The following is a 14,866-nucleotide window of genomic DNA, read 5'->3' as shown; positions in this document are numbered from 1 at the left end:
ACAGTCAGGGGAAAGCCTCATTGATTCACGAGGCTTCATTTCCCCCATCCCTAATGTGAGGTTAAGATGGAAATAAATACGAGTCATTGAAGATATACGGTGTCGTACTTACTATCCACCTAGAACATAACAGTCATCTGGCGTGAACGCAGCTCCACTCCTCCAGACCTAATCAAACACACCTGAACAAGCTAATCATGGTCTTCAAGATTAGGCTAGAAAGCTACACGCAGGTGAGTTTCATCAGGGTTGCAGTTACCCAGACTTCCTTGGATCTATAAATCTTTAGACAGCAATTTATCTTAAGGGATTCAGCAGCACATCTATTCAGTGTAACGTTAGTTTTGTGTGCCTCACTGTCTCCCCTGGCTGACTAATTCAGTGCATCTTCTAGCAGAGTTGATTGTTGTGAGATCGCAGGTCGAGAGGATGACATCTCGAGTGTACTGCTCGTTGAGTGTTGTTTTAGTGTGTCTGTCTGCATGTTTGAGCACAAACCACGCTGGAGTCGTAGGTGAGAAGATATTTTAGCTTCATTTCACAGCCCGAATAAATGCATAAATAAGTGCCTTTCAAAATATGATGTACAGTACAATTAGTTGTAAAAGTAAACTTATGAACAACGTATTAACTGGATATCTTCTATCTGCATTGTGCTTCTATAACACACCTCACCAATAGTGGGGTAGGTTGTAACGGCACGGCACTCTGTCTTGAAACTAATCGACCATTTAGTTATAAATGGTATTTCTACTTGATTTGAAGCAGATAAATGCATAAATATTTTTAAGTTTGGAAAAATGGACATTGCAAAACACCTGACTTACAAATAATGAAAATATTACAACAACACTCCTGTAGTGTCTGGTAAAGCTGACGGTCGTGCCGTGGAGGATGTACTTGTGATCGAGACTGTTCTGGAGGACAATGTTAACTAAATGTGAAGCTATAAAGTAAAAAAGACTGAACTAGTATTTTCTTGTAAAACCTATTCTGATCTTTAACCACTTTTTCATATCACTGAGTGCTGAAAGTCTCATTTACTGTATGTTTCTGTTATGTTTGTATCACAGCAAAGCCGGGACAGTGTCCAAGCTCAAAATCTGGTGGAGGAAATTGTGCTGAGTTGTGTTCCTATGACCGTGACTGTCCCAACAATGAGAAATGTTGCAGCAATGGATGTGGACGTCAGTGTATGGCTCCATATACAGGTATTTATGTTCTATGACTATTAGTGTTTGAGTCGGCTTTCTCGTTATATCAGTTGGTCTTATTTTATCATTGTGTCAAAAGTATTGAGCCGATAGCACCGTTTCAAGCAAAGGATTGCTTTACAAATTTAATAGATGAATAATACTTAAAATACAATTCTTTCTGTAAGTAAAACGTACTGTTCATGCTTTGCGTGTTTTGTGCTGTTCATCTAAGACCTAAATGTTACTAAACGGACTGACTAAAGCTGACTATCTGAATCTATGCAGTGAAGCCTGCAGCTGAACCGGCAAAGCCTGCAGTTTGTGCTGAAAACTGTCAAAAAACTCACCCTAATGCCCAATGTTCTGGCCCCAAGAGGGGCCCTCCAGAGCCTGTAGTGAAGCCTGTGGCCGAACCAGTGAAGCCTGTGGCTGAACCAGCAAAGCCTGCAGTATGTGCTGAAAACTGTCAAAAAACTCACCCTAATGCCCAATGTTCTGGCCCAAAGAGGGGTCCTCCAGACCCTGTACTGATCCCTGTGGCCGAACCAGCAAAGCCTCCAGTGAAGCCTGCGGCTGAACCGGCAAAGCCAGCAGTGTGTTCTGAAAACTGTCAAAAAACTCACCCTGATGCCCAATGTCCTGGTTCTAAGGGGGGTCCTCCTGGACATAAAGAAAATGGCCATGCATGCAGTTAACAGTGTTGATTTTTACGATTGATGTTTTCCCTGTTTAACAAATAAATAAATGGAAAAACAAATTAATTTGCCTGAAGAGTTTCATTTATATAGCACATTTAATGCAACAGCTGTTGCCCAAAGTGCTTCACAATAACTAAACCCAAATAAGAGTATAGAGAAAAAAAAACATAGACAAGGTAATGATCAAACACCCATCATATGAAGAGGCCCAGGAAGTCTTTAAAAGATGTGTTTTTAACATGGCCTTACATTTCAGTAGTGATTTTACTGACCTTACAGAAAGAGGGAGGTCATTCCAAAGTTTGGTTCTGACATGGGAAAATGCTTTGCCGCCCTTATGTTTGTATTTTGTTCTGACAACACAGAATATTTTTATTTTGGTATCTCAAAGATCTAGATGGATTATAAAATTCCAGCATAAACCTAAGTGGCAAAATTGTGTAACCCCTTAAAAACAATCTTATAGATAATTCTATCGAATCAGCAACTGTAAAATATTATGGGACCCCAGCATAAAACCAAAGGGCTTATTTGGTGGTCACCTGAATATACGTAGTCTCATATCTAAAAATGAACAAATTCGACATTTGTTAATGGACTCTAATTTGGATTTCTTATGTCTGTCCGAAACCTGGCTTCATGAGAATTCACCCTTTGCAGCTATCACCATACCAGGTTATCAAATTTATAGAAATGATAGAGTGAGATCTAAAGGTGGTGGTGTTTTGGTGTATTTAAAAAATAACATTCAATGTGAGGAAATTAACTTGTCAAATTGTGACTTGGAATGTATTGGATTGAAAATTATATTATCGCCACAAATGTTTTTTAGTTTGATTGTAGTCTATCGCCCTCCCTCTGCCAAAGTTGATTTTTATGAAAATTTTCGTAGTATGCTTCTAAGATGCAACTTTGAAAAAGAGGTATTAATAATGGGGGATTTTAATGTTAATTGGGAAGATAGAGTAGCCAGGAAAAATCTTAAACAAATATGTGATAATTTTGATTTAACACAGGTAGTCAAGGGTCCTACAAGAAAAACTCATAATACTGAAACGCAGATTGACTTAATCTTTTGCAATAAGCCAGAAAGAATTACAAAATCCTTTAATATGATCACAGGACTATCGGACCATAATCTAGTTCTGGTAACTAGAAAGTTAACTAGCAGAAGGTTTTGTATTTCAACTGTTAAGGAGAAAGAAGTATCTATAATACCCAACAAAGTACGGGGTCATTTTATAGATACAATAAACAGGTTTAACTGGAGTAATTTGCTAGCTGGGAAAGATATACATGATGGAAGTACAGTGCTTACAAGTAGACTGCAGTATTTTATTAAGGAGTTTACCCAAAAATTTAGAAACAGAAATTATAAGAATAGTCTCCCATGGATTACTGCTGAAATTTTTAATATGATGAAAGAACGTGATCTTGCAAAAAAAAAGGCTAATAATTCTAAATTAAGTACTGATAAACACCGTTTTGCAATGTTGAGAAATAAAGTTACATCTCAGTTAAGAAAGTCAAGGGCTGATTTTTTTCTGACTATTATAAACAATGCAGGGGGCAATTCAAAATTGATTTGGGATCAATTAAATAAATTGCTGGGGCAGGAACATAAAGACAGAAAACCTGTTGATCTTATGTTAAATGGGAAAAGTATTTCTGATCCAATCGTGGTTGCTACAGCTTTTAACAACTATTTTGGAGACTCTGTGGCATCTATTGCACAGGGTTTCTCACACATAGATATTAGTAAATGCCCTATCTTGTCGTCAGAGCACAGCCTTGTGTTTTCCAGCGCTACCGAAAGTAATATAGAATCTTTAATCAGTTCACTTAATATTTCTAAAGCGAAAGATGTCTTTGGTATGGATAATACAATGTTGAAAGAATTAGGCTCGTCATTGATTATCCCGATCACAAAAATTATAAATCAATCGATCTCTGTGGGGGAATTCCCAAATGCTTGGAAATTAGCTATTGTTTCCCCTTTATTTAAATCAGGAGACAGACAAATTATTTCCAACTATAGACCTATTAGCATTCTGCCAGTAATATCTAAGGTTTTAGAAAAATGGGTGTTTCAACAGATTAGGGATCACTTGAATAACTCGGTATGTTCCCTTCATCCATTACAATTTGGATTTAGGTCAAATTACTCCACTGAGACAGCGAACTGTTTTTTTATCGAAAATATTAAATCATTGCTTGATAGGCACAAGTTTGTTGGAGCTATTTTTTTTAGATCTTAGGAAAGCCTTTGACACTGTTAATCACAATATTTTACTGTCTAAACTATCTCATTTTAATTTTTCAAATAATGCTCTTAAGTGGGTAGAATCTTATCTTTCTCAACGATCTCAAACTGTACGTATTGGCAGCTTTCAATCTGAACCTCTTCAGTTGTCCACTGGAGTGCCCCAAGGGTCTATATTGGGCCCCCTTTTGTTTTGCATGTATATTAATGACTTGCCGCGTGCGTGCCCAGAAGTGAGAGTTCAAATGTATGCAGACGACACTGTTTTATACATACATGGAACATCAAAAGCAGCAGTGGCATCCAAACTTACAAATGCTATGGTTAAAATTAGTGAATGGTTAAACCACAGTAGCCTTCAGTTAAATCTCTCCAAAACAGTGGGTTTGTTTTTTAGTAAAACCACCAACTCTGCAGTTGATCCGGACATATTTATTACCGGTAAAAAAATTGAAATTGTTTCAGAATTTAAATATCTTGGTATTATCATTGACTCCAAACTTAAGTTTAATTCTCACATTTCAAAAACTGTCAAGAAAATAAAATACAATTTATCTAATTTTCGATATATCAGGAATTCAATGTCTACCCAAGCTGCCAAAATGTTTATGCACTCTATGATATTCTCACATATGAATTATTGTCTCACTACTTGGTCTCAGGCTAAACACTCCACCTTGCTACCAATACAGACTTTATATAAACAAACGCTAAAATGTTTTGATAAGAAACCACGTCATTTTCATCATTGTAACATTTTATCTAAATATAAATTGTTGAGTTGGGAAAACTTTGTTAAGTTTTCAAATGGCTGTTTAGCTTATAAAATTCTTAATGGCCTGGCCCCACCACCTCTTAGTGAGTTTCTGAGTTTAAGATCGGATAACAGTCGTCTCACTAGAGGTTCACTTAGAAGGGACTGTGTAATTAATTTCAGGAAAACCGCTTTTAGCCAGTCTGCCTTCTCCATTAAAGCCTCAAAAGAATGGAATGACATCCCAACATCAGTTAGAGAATTAAATAGTTATAATGAATTTCGTTCTTCTTTTAAAACTTGGCTTTTTAGCATGCAAATATGTCAACATTGATATTTTTTTGGGTTTTGGAAATTGTATGGTTTGTTGTATTCTGTTATGTTTTAAATTGTTGTATTACAATGTATTTTTAGGTTGCCTATTGTACATCTGGCCTAGGACTGCAGATGAAAACTAGCCTTTTGGCTAACTCTGGCATATTTTGACTTGTCATGTTAATATGCATTGTCCTTGTAATAATAAAGAATTTAAAAATGGAGTAATTGACTCAAATTTCTTGGCTGATTTGAGCATTCTCGCCAGCATTTTTATTAAAAAAAATTTAGGATGTGCCAATGCTTTGTTAATTCCAAAGTAAAGAATTTCAGTCATGAGTAGGCTACAATGCTCTTGGTGAGAGTGAATTCGCCTGCGCAGAGAGTCGCTCTCGCGCATTAACATCCACTCTAAATTACATTGCACTAAATGATTTCATGGTCAGACTCACACGTGCCATATACATAACGCTACAGCGCTCTGCGTAAATGCATCCACGTGCACACCCCGCTCCATCCCCGGCGGAACTGTTACGGTCCAACCGCGAGCAAAACACAGAGAAATGGAAAATCATTTCTAAAGTTTTTTATGTTTGTTCAAAAACCAGACTCGGACGCAACAACCCAAGCTTGTAGAATTGAAAATTAAACTGAGAGACAATTATCCGTTTGTGAATTATTAAAAAAAAATGGAAAATGAAAGTTCGAAGCCAATTTTTCATTTGGTTAATTTTGATGGTGCAAATTGAACAAAGAACTGCAAAGCGTTACTCGGACCCTAAGTGCTTTATGAAGTGATTTATACATAAATATGATATGAAATGAAAATATGGATTTTGAACTGATTAATTCACTTTTTTTTCTTTGTTTTGTCCCAGCTCTCATGACCAATGCAATTGAAATATATAATAAATACACTACTTTTTTTTAAAGAAGTATCTTATGCTTACCAAAACACAGTAAAATACCAATATTGTGAAATTATTACAATTTATAATAACTGTTTTCTATTTCAACGTATTGTAAAATGTAATTTATTCCTGTGATGTAAAGCTGAATTTTCAGCATCATTACTCCAGTCTTCAGTGTCACATGATCCTTCAGAAATCATTCTAATATGATGATTTGATGATCAGAAAACACTTATCAATGTTGAAAACAGTTTTGCTGCTTCATATTTTTGTGGAAACTATGATAAAGGATTCTTTGATGGATACAAAGTTGAAAAGAACAGCATTGATAAAATCTGTAACATTATAAATGTCTTTACTGTCACTGATCAAATTAATGCATCCTTGCTGAATATATATATATATATATATATATATATATATATATATATATATATATATTAAAAGTCATATAATAAAATATAATGTTGTTACTTTTGTAAAAAAATAAAATAATAATTTGTCCTATGTAAAATTATAGGCTACTTGTTGTCCAGTACAAAATCATCAAGCAAAAACAATTAAGAACCACTTATGTATGGCCTTAAATCAGCAAAGCTCTAAATGAGCAAAGTCAGCTAATAGCCATTCATTTTTTCCATTTTGCTGCCTTCAACATGATGTCCGTACGGCTGTTACAGATGTGGCTCGGCCATCTGTCGCTCTTCTCTCTCCGCAGCCCAGAGCTCTGAGGTACGTGCTCGTGACCTCTGTCTATTACTACATTCAGCGACTGTTGTGATGTTTGTATTCAGACACATTAGGAGGTCGTGTCTTTCATATAATTGGTTTCCTCCTTGTGTAATGGGGCCAATTGCTGGTGCCATTTGGGAGGAGGAAATTAATCTGTCATATGAGCAGGAGAACATTGCATTTATATGTATGAATACATAGGTTGGTGGAACGTAATAACTGGGGATTGAGCCATTTACAATAAAGTCCGTTGTGTCAAAATAGTCCTAGTTGCATCTGATTAGTCGGGGACAGAAAATAGTTTGAACAGCTCTGAAGTCTGAAACCCTTCCATTACTTTCAGAATATGTTCTCTCGCGTTAGACGGGAGGCGTCTGTTACGTGTAAATTGTTTTCCACGTACTCTGGCCTCTACAAATATAGGCAATCAATCATGGCTGCAGTCAGCATTAGTCATTAATCAATGCATTAGTCATCATTGCCGAATGACTGGGGACCGCTTACCTCCTCGTTACTATAAGAACAGGTCAGGAGGTCACTTTCCTCTCCGAACCGAAACAGGGACATGAACATAATCACTTATTTCAATTACGCATTTTATTCACCGGCTCCACTGGGGAAAAGCTATAAGAAGTCAATCAGCACTATCTAGCACGGTGATGGGGGCCTGGTTTAGGTTTTAAATGGTTCTGCAAAACTACATGCTGGAGAAAATTGCTCTAAGCTAAGACTGTGTTTGAATATGTAGGTACAAATGTTCCAATCAAAGCATTTTTTTAATGGTTAGTCTACAGTTATGAGGAATGGGACTTTGGACCAGTGAGTGGACGGGGCTATCCAGCACCTCAGAAATAGCAACATATTGTCAGGATTTGACTAGTTAACATAGTCAGTTAACTAGTGCATCCTTCGTTGTTAACAGCCATTCAAAATAGACCTGTAGTTTTTTTGCAAGCAAAATATAATGGCAAATGTATCATTGCATTCTAGATGTTTTACCCAGTGACCTTTTTTGGGGGAACTAATGGACAGTGTGAAATAAACTTTAAAAATGATGCATGATGACACCCAGATTGTGCCCTTCCTTTCATGAGTAAATGTGAGAGAGAGAGAGAGAGAGAAGAGAGAGAGAGAGAGAGAGAGAGAGAGAGAGAGAGAGAGAGAGAGAGAGAGAGAGAGAGAGAGAGAGAGAGAGAGAGAGAGAGAGAGAGAGAGAGAGAGAGAGAGAGAGAGAGAGAGAGAGAGAGAGAGAGAGAGAGAGAGAGAGAGAGAGAGAGAGAGAGAGAGAGCGCTTCAGGAAACAAATACTCTGGAAAAACAGACCAAGTAAGGCAATACGACACACGCTATGTGTTATTGATGTACTGTAACTATGGTAAAATCATTCAAATACTAGCTTCATATATGTATATGATTGCTTCTATGTAATGTGGTGTAGGCTATAGGCTACCTGGTCATATTGCTGTTGGTTATGTTTTACGTGATGGTACGTGCTGCGCGAATAGAGTATACGATTATTATAAATATGTAGAGTAATAATAATTGTCCCCTCCCATGCATTATATGCCCCCCTTAAGACTGAGGTCTGGCGACGGGTCTGGTTGAGCTGTTGTGTGTTTGTGTCTCTCTGTATTCATGCAGTAAGATGGCAGAAGCCAGAATTTCAGTGGATCAGAATGAGTTCATGTGTTCAGTGTGTCTGGATCTCCTGAAGGATCCAGTGACTATCCTCTGCGGACACAGTTACTGTAAGATCTGTATTTCTGGCTGCTGGGATCAGGAGGATGGGAAGAGAGTCTACAGCTGCCCTCAGTGCAGACAGACCTTCAGTCCAAGACCTGCTTTAGCTAAAAACACCATGCTAGCTGAAGTGGAGAAACTGAAGAAGACTAAACTTCCTGCTGACTGTTACGCTGGAGCTGGAGACATGGAGTGTGACGTCTGTACTGGAAGAAAACACAAAGCCGTCAAGTCCTGTCTGGTGTGTCAGGAGTCTTACTGTCAAACTCATTTTGACCGTCATGAGGAATTTCACTCTCGTAAACCACACAAAGTGATTGATGCCACTGGACGACTGCAGGACATGATCTGCCGCAAACATGATAAAGAGCTAGAAATGTTCTGTATCACTGATCAAGAATGCATTTGTGTGTGGTGTAAGGAGTATGAACATAAAAACCACAACACTGTATCAACTGCAGCGCAGAGGACCGAGAAACAGGTATGAGCTGAGAGGGATTGATCACGCAGAAATGAAAGTGCTGTCTTTATTTACTCACCGTCATGCCGTTCCTAACCGGTTTGAAGAAGATATTTTGAAGAAGGTCTCAACTATTTTAGCCTAAACATTGAAAGTACAAAAGTTTCAAGCTCCAAAAAGGAGACAAAGTTAAAAGTAATTTAAACAACTCCAGTGGTTTAAAAACCTAGTGCGCTTAATTTTATTGAATGCGCACTTGTAGTGTAGGCCTACTTCAAATCTTAAAACTATATTTTGAAATCTGTACTTGCAGATAATATAATATTCATGAAATAAAAGGCTACTTAAGTGCACTTAAAGAAAGCACACTTTCATGATTGTTTCTTAACAAACTTAAGTACACTTATAAAAAGTTATGTCAAATTATTATTGTTTTTACTTTAAAGGACATTTTAATCATGATTAATATTTCAGATTAATGAGCTTTTGTCATGCTTTAAAGAAGTGCACTTATTTTGATGTGTGGACTGACATACTAAAGCTCATGTAAAGTACTTAATAATTTTAACTGTAGTGTGTTGTTCAATATCATATTTAAAGTTAATATATTTTAAATGTATTAAAGTGCAACATCATCATTACAACTGTGCCAATACAAATATATTTAAATACATTTCCTATAAATATTTGTCAGTAAACAGTAAAGTAAACGGTAATCTTTAACCATATGTCAAAGTCCTGCTTAAGAGGCTCAAAAAACACTCTAAAGTTAACCTTTTAATATAAATTTAAACATATACATTTTCATTTAATCATGCAGAGAAGTGTCTGAATACATTACGTTCAGTTCAGACTTAAGTTGTTGTTTTAAAGTATATTATTTCAATAAGAATGCTAAAGTCAAGTGTATGTTTTTTCTAAACTAGGAGCCTAATTTTGATTCACAAATCAAATCAAATCAAATCATTGATCAACTCATTTATACGAGCCTAAATTAAATATGGTGACATCAGAAACATCAAACTTCACTGGTGCTTGTGTCATGACATCATGATGTTAAGTCATGTGACTTGGACATGCAATAACCAGTGAGGTTTGATGTTATTGATGCATCACCATATTTATGGCTGAGATATTCTTCAAAATATCTTCTGTTGTGTCCCGCAATAGACAGAAATTCACACAGATTTGGAACGACATGAGGGCGAGTAAATGATGACAGAATTAAAACTTTAGGGTGAATTCATATTTGAAATAATGCTGACACTGGCTTCATATTCATTCATAATCTCATTTCAGGAAACTATGAATCTGTGGTTTGATCCTACAGTATATCCTTACCATGCTGGATCTTTAACCACTCCATCAATTCTGGATTTATGTAACTTTAACTTTCTTTTGTTGTAGTAGTTTTACGTGTCATTCCCTGTCATTGGTGTGTCCTCCAGAAACAGCTGAAGGAGACGCAGATGAAGATCCGTCAGAGAATCCAGCAGAGACAGAAAGATCTTCATCAGCTGAGAGAGGATGTGGAGTCTCATAAGGTGAGTCTGGAGAAGAAGAGAAGTGTGAGACGTCTCAGTTTGGACTCACTGAACTCACTGTGTGATTGTGATGTGTGTGTGACAGCGCTCTGCACACACAGCAGTGGAGGACAGTGAGAAGATATTCACTGAGATCATCCGCTCCATTGAGAGAAGCCTCTCTGAGGCGACACAGCGGATCAGAGATCAGGAAAAGACTGCAGTGAGTCGAGCTGAAGGACGACTGGAGCGACTGGAGCAGGAGATCAATGATCTGAGGAGGAGAGACGCTGAGCTGGAGCAGCTTTCACACACACACCATCACATCCAGTTCCTGCAGGTAACAGAGATCGAGGAGAACTGGATCATAGTGGACTTGAGCAAGAGACTCACAGAGAAACATTTCATGAGAGCAGAATGAGACCAACTTAAGCAGAGCAACAACAAAACACTCTAAAGTTCAGCTATTTGCATTTAATACACAAATTAAACTATTCCACATTCATTTAATTGCAAATAACATGGAATTAAGTTTCTGAAAACATCAGAAACTTAGAAACTTACATCTAATCTGCATGTTTTATTGTATATTATTTCTGTTATAAGTACGGTACTCTTTTTAAAAGTGTTCTTTCTTTTTCACAAGGAGTGAAAGTGACAAAAACAGGAGATTGTAAAATTAATGTCATAATGAATAAGAGAAGAAAGTGTCTGATTTTGTGAAAGTGCTGGATTGAAGCGAGTCACTGAAGAGAAGTCAAGTCTACAAGAGCCGCACAGATCTGATATAGTGAAGGTTATTGGCTGAAGTGTGGAGATGATGAGGTTTGATTTGTGTTTTCTGTAGAGTTTCCAGTCTCTCTCAGCTCCTCCTGAATCTACAGACGAACCCGACGTTCCCTTCGGTTCTCTCTCCTCTTTTAATGGCGTGAGAGAGTCTGTCCGTCAGCTGAGAGACAAACTGGAGGATTTCTGCAAAGAGGAGATCAAGAAGATCTCAGACGGAGGTAAAGTCCTGCGCTCGTTTATACAGACGTGTGTAGAATGATCCGAAATGTGAACGTACAACAGTTTCTGAAATGTTCCTATGATTTATAAAACATCCATACGCACAAATAATTTTCCTAAATGAATCCAACTTTATAAATCACAGTTCAGCTTTAATTCAAGTGCAACGTGAGCAAGTGCATCAACTCTACAGAACAGCCACAAACATCCCTTGATGGTTTAGAAGTAATATATACATATTTGACGTAGAATTGAAATTTAGGATTGAATCCGATACGAGTGTTTTATAAATGAGGCATCTGGAGATTAATCTGTTCTCAGAAATGAGTCCTGCATCATCAAATATTATAATATCAGATTAAATTGGATGCATTTTATCTGTCATTTCTCTTCACACTGTTCATGTCTGTTTATTTCCACAGTCACATTCACCAACATGAATCCCAAGACCAGGAACGACTTCCTACAATGTAAGTCACTAAGAAACAAGCAGAAAAACTCACTGAATGTGTTCATGTTCTTCATGTAGAAGGAGAAATAAACATGATTATTATAATTGATCATGTAAATGATGATTTGCACAGGATATCTGATCAGCTGTACTGAGACACTGATGATACATTGAACATCGAGTCATGAAGAGTTCAGAGACATTAAAATATCAGAGAGATTCATAATTCCTGATTCTGATGTGTTTCTCTCCATCAGATTCCCATCAGCTCTCTCTGGATCTGAACACAGTGAATAAATGCCTCCGTCTGTCTAAGAGGAACAGAGTTATTACTGACACTGACAGAGTCCAGCCGTATCCTGATCATCCAGACAGATTTGATCAGTGGTGTCAGGTGTTGTGTAGAGAGAGTGTGTGTGGACGCTGTTACTGGGAGATTGAGTGGAGTGGGAGATGTGTGTTTATATCAGTGTCATATAAGAGCATCAGCAGGAAGGGACAGGGTATTGAGTGTGTGTTTGGACGTAATGATCAGTCGTGGAGTTTGTTCTGCTCTTCCTCCAGATACTCATTCTGGCACAATAAGATAGAGACTGTTCTCCCTGTAAAGTCCATCAGCAGAAGAATAGGAGTGTGTGTGGATCACAGTGCAGGAACTCTGTCCTTCTACAGCGTCTCTGACACAATGAGCCTCATCCACACAGTCCAGACCACATTCACTCAGCCGCTCTATCCTGGGTTTAATGTTGGTTATAAATCATCAGTGAAACTGTGTTAATGTTTCAGAATAGAGAGATTTTACCCATAATACTTTGAGCTGCATGATAAATCAGTAACAGTAAGATGTTTTCGACTCTCTTATTTTCTCTTACATTTTCACATGATTTTTGTAAACCTCAAGATGTGAGTAAACAAGATGCATCATCTACTATCTTATTGGACTAATATGTGAATTTAAAATGATTGAATAACTGTTGAGTATCATTACACACCTTTATCTAGCCTTTCAAAGCATTTACACACCAGAGAGGTTAGTGAGATTGGTAGTTAGTCATCAAGCTCTTGTGTTTGTTGATCTTAGGAACAGGTGTAATAGTTGACGTTTCTATACATTATATGATATAAAATTGTGTTAGACCAGAGGTTTTCAAACCGGGGACCTGACCGGAAGAGTGACATGGTCTGTGGAAAAGTTTAAAAAAAAATAAAATAAAAAAAAATAAGACTAAAATAAATATATACATTTCAATAAAATAAATAATACATAAATAAAAATGTAATTAAAATAATGACAACTTTTAGTTAGTTATTAATCTTTTGAAAATATTCATATAAATAATAAATAGGCCTTGAATAAATAAAAATTTCATAAAAAAATACATCTAACAGTACATTGAGTGAGTTGAATATATATATAATAAATGTAACTTAATAGAAAGTAATTTTTAGACTTATATAAAAATGTTGTGTATAGTGTATACATTTCAGGATGGGGGTCCCTCACATGAGGGGGATCATATTTGGGGGTCCATGACTAAAAGATAATAAAAAACCTGTCAGACAACTTTACACACTGTCCCTGATAACATATGAATTGTAAATGCCTAAATACGGTTTTTAAATTATTATTATTATTTTTTCACTAGCCCTGTATATTCAGGGCTTGTGTGAGCTCTGATGTTGTTAATCAATGCTGTTTTTCCTCACAGTCTCTGGCGCCCTCTGCTGGTCTGATGTCACTGTGACCTCATTTCCTGCACTCTGTGCTATCCTGTTTATCAAACCTGGGCTGCATCCGAAATCAAATCGCATACTTTCCTACTATACATTAGTCACAGTATGTGACAAAAGAAGTATTTCTGAATTCACAGTACTCATGAAAAAGTAGGCAAAAATTACCGGCGAGATTCTGGTGTCATATGGGTCGGCGCCAGGACATACGGAACGAGGGGGCCTACCTCTCCCACCCTCAATAATAATTGCTTATAGCACTTTATTATGATTTTAGTATCATAATGATTAATAAATGCACGCACAATTATCTGTGAACTTGATAAATGTTGCAGATAGTGTTACTATGCACAAAAAATGCCTTTCAACTTAGGCTATGTGTGCAAAATTCAGAATTAAATTAATGTGCAGCAATTTGTACAAATAGAGAGTCTGTAGGCCTACTTGTAGCCATTAAATAAGCGCATTTAGTTTCATATTTGTTAAAATTTTATAATGTTTTTTTTCCCATCTGTTGATTATGAAAAGTGAACAGCATGAGCCCTGGGGCCCCCTCGTGGCGCCGACCCTGATTCTAGGTTATTACGTGAGGAAGTTTTTTTGTCCAATAATTAGAATCTCTTGTTTTTTTGTTTTTTTTAGTAGTGGGAAATAAAAAAAAAAAAGTCATCCAATTTTTTATATCGGCTATGCATTCCGTTCATTTAGTGAATTGGTAAGTTTCGTCAGGGCGTGAAGAAATATAGAGCTGAGTATCATCAGCATAACAGTGAAAGCTAATGCCATGCTTCCTAATGATATCTCCTAAGGGTAGCATGTACAGAGTGAACAGCAACGGTCCTAGTACTGAGCCTTGTGGTACGCCATACTGAACTTGTGATCGATAAGACATCTCTTAATTTACTGCTACAAACTGATAACGGTCAGATAAGTATGATTTAAACCATGCTAGTGCAATTCCACTAATGCCAAAATAATTTTCAAGTCTATTTAAAAGAATGCTGTGGTCAATAGTGTCAAATGCAGCACTAAGATCGAGTAACACTAATAGAGAGATAGAACCACGATCGGATGATAGGAGCAA

The 14,866-nt window shown here is 36.9% G+C and overlaps 2 protein-coding genes across 2 annotated transcripts; both read left to right on the top strand.

Annotated features, from left to right (window-relative positions):
* Positions 1-368: 368 nt before the first annotated feature.
* On the top strand, positions 369-1,901 carry LOC130085779 (whey acidic protein-like). The gene is made up of 3 exons (XM_056251741.1): positions 369-514; positions 1,074-1,211; positions 1,482-1,901. The coding sequence occupies exons 1-3, from the start codon at positions 430-432 to the stop codon at positions 1,889-1,891; spliced, it is 633 nt and encodes a 210-aa protein (XP_056107716.1). The 5' UTR covers positions 369-429; the 3' UTR covers positions 1,892-1,901.
* Positions 1,902-8,480: 6,579 nt separating this feature from the next.
* Positions 8,481-12,969, top strand: LOC130085753 (tripartite motif-containing protein 16-like). The gene is made up of 6 exons (XM_056251707.1): positions 8,481-9,090; positions 10,518-10,613; positions 10,699-10,932; positions 11,440-11,599; positions 12,023-12,070; positions 12,309-12,969. The coding sequence occupies exons 1-6, from the start codon at positions 8,515-8,517 to the stop codon at positions 12,827-12,829; spliced, it is 1,635 nt and encodes a 544-aa protein (XP_056107682.1). The 5' UTR covers positions 8,481-8,514; the 3' UTR covers positions 12,830-12,969.
* The last annotated feature ends 1,897 nt before the right edge of the window (positions 12,970-14,866 follow it).

This window comes from Rhinichthys klamathensis, unplaced genomic scaffold (assembly GCF_029890125.1).
Source record: "Rhinichthys klamathensis goyatoka isolate OS25496 unplaced genomic scaffold, OSU_Roscu_1.1 h1tg000004l_1, whole genome shotgun sequence".
Classification (NCBI taxonomy): Eukaryota; Metazoa; Chordata; class Actinopteri; order Cypriniformes; family Leuciscidae; genus Rhinichthys; species Rhinichthys klamathensis.
This window is presented reverse-complemented; position numbering and strand designations above follow the sequence as displayed.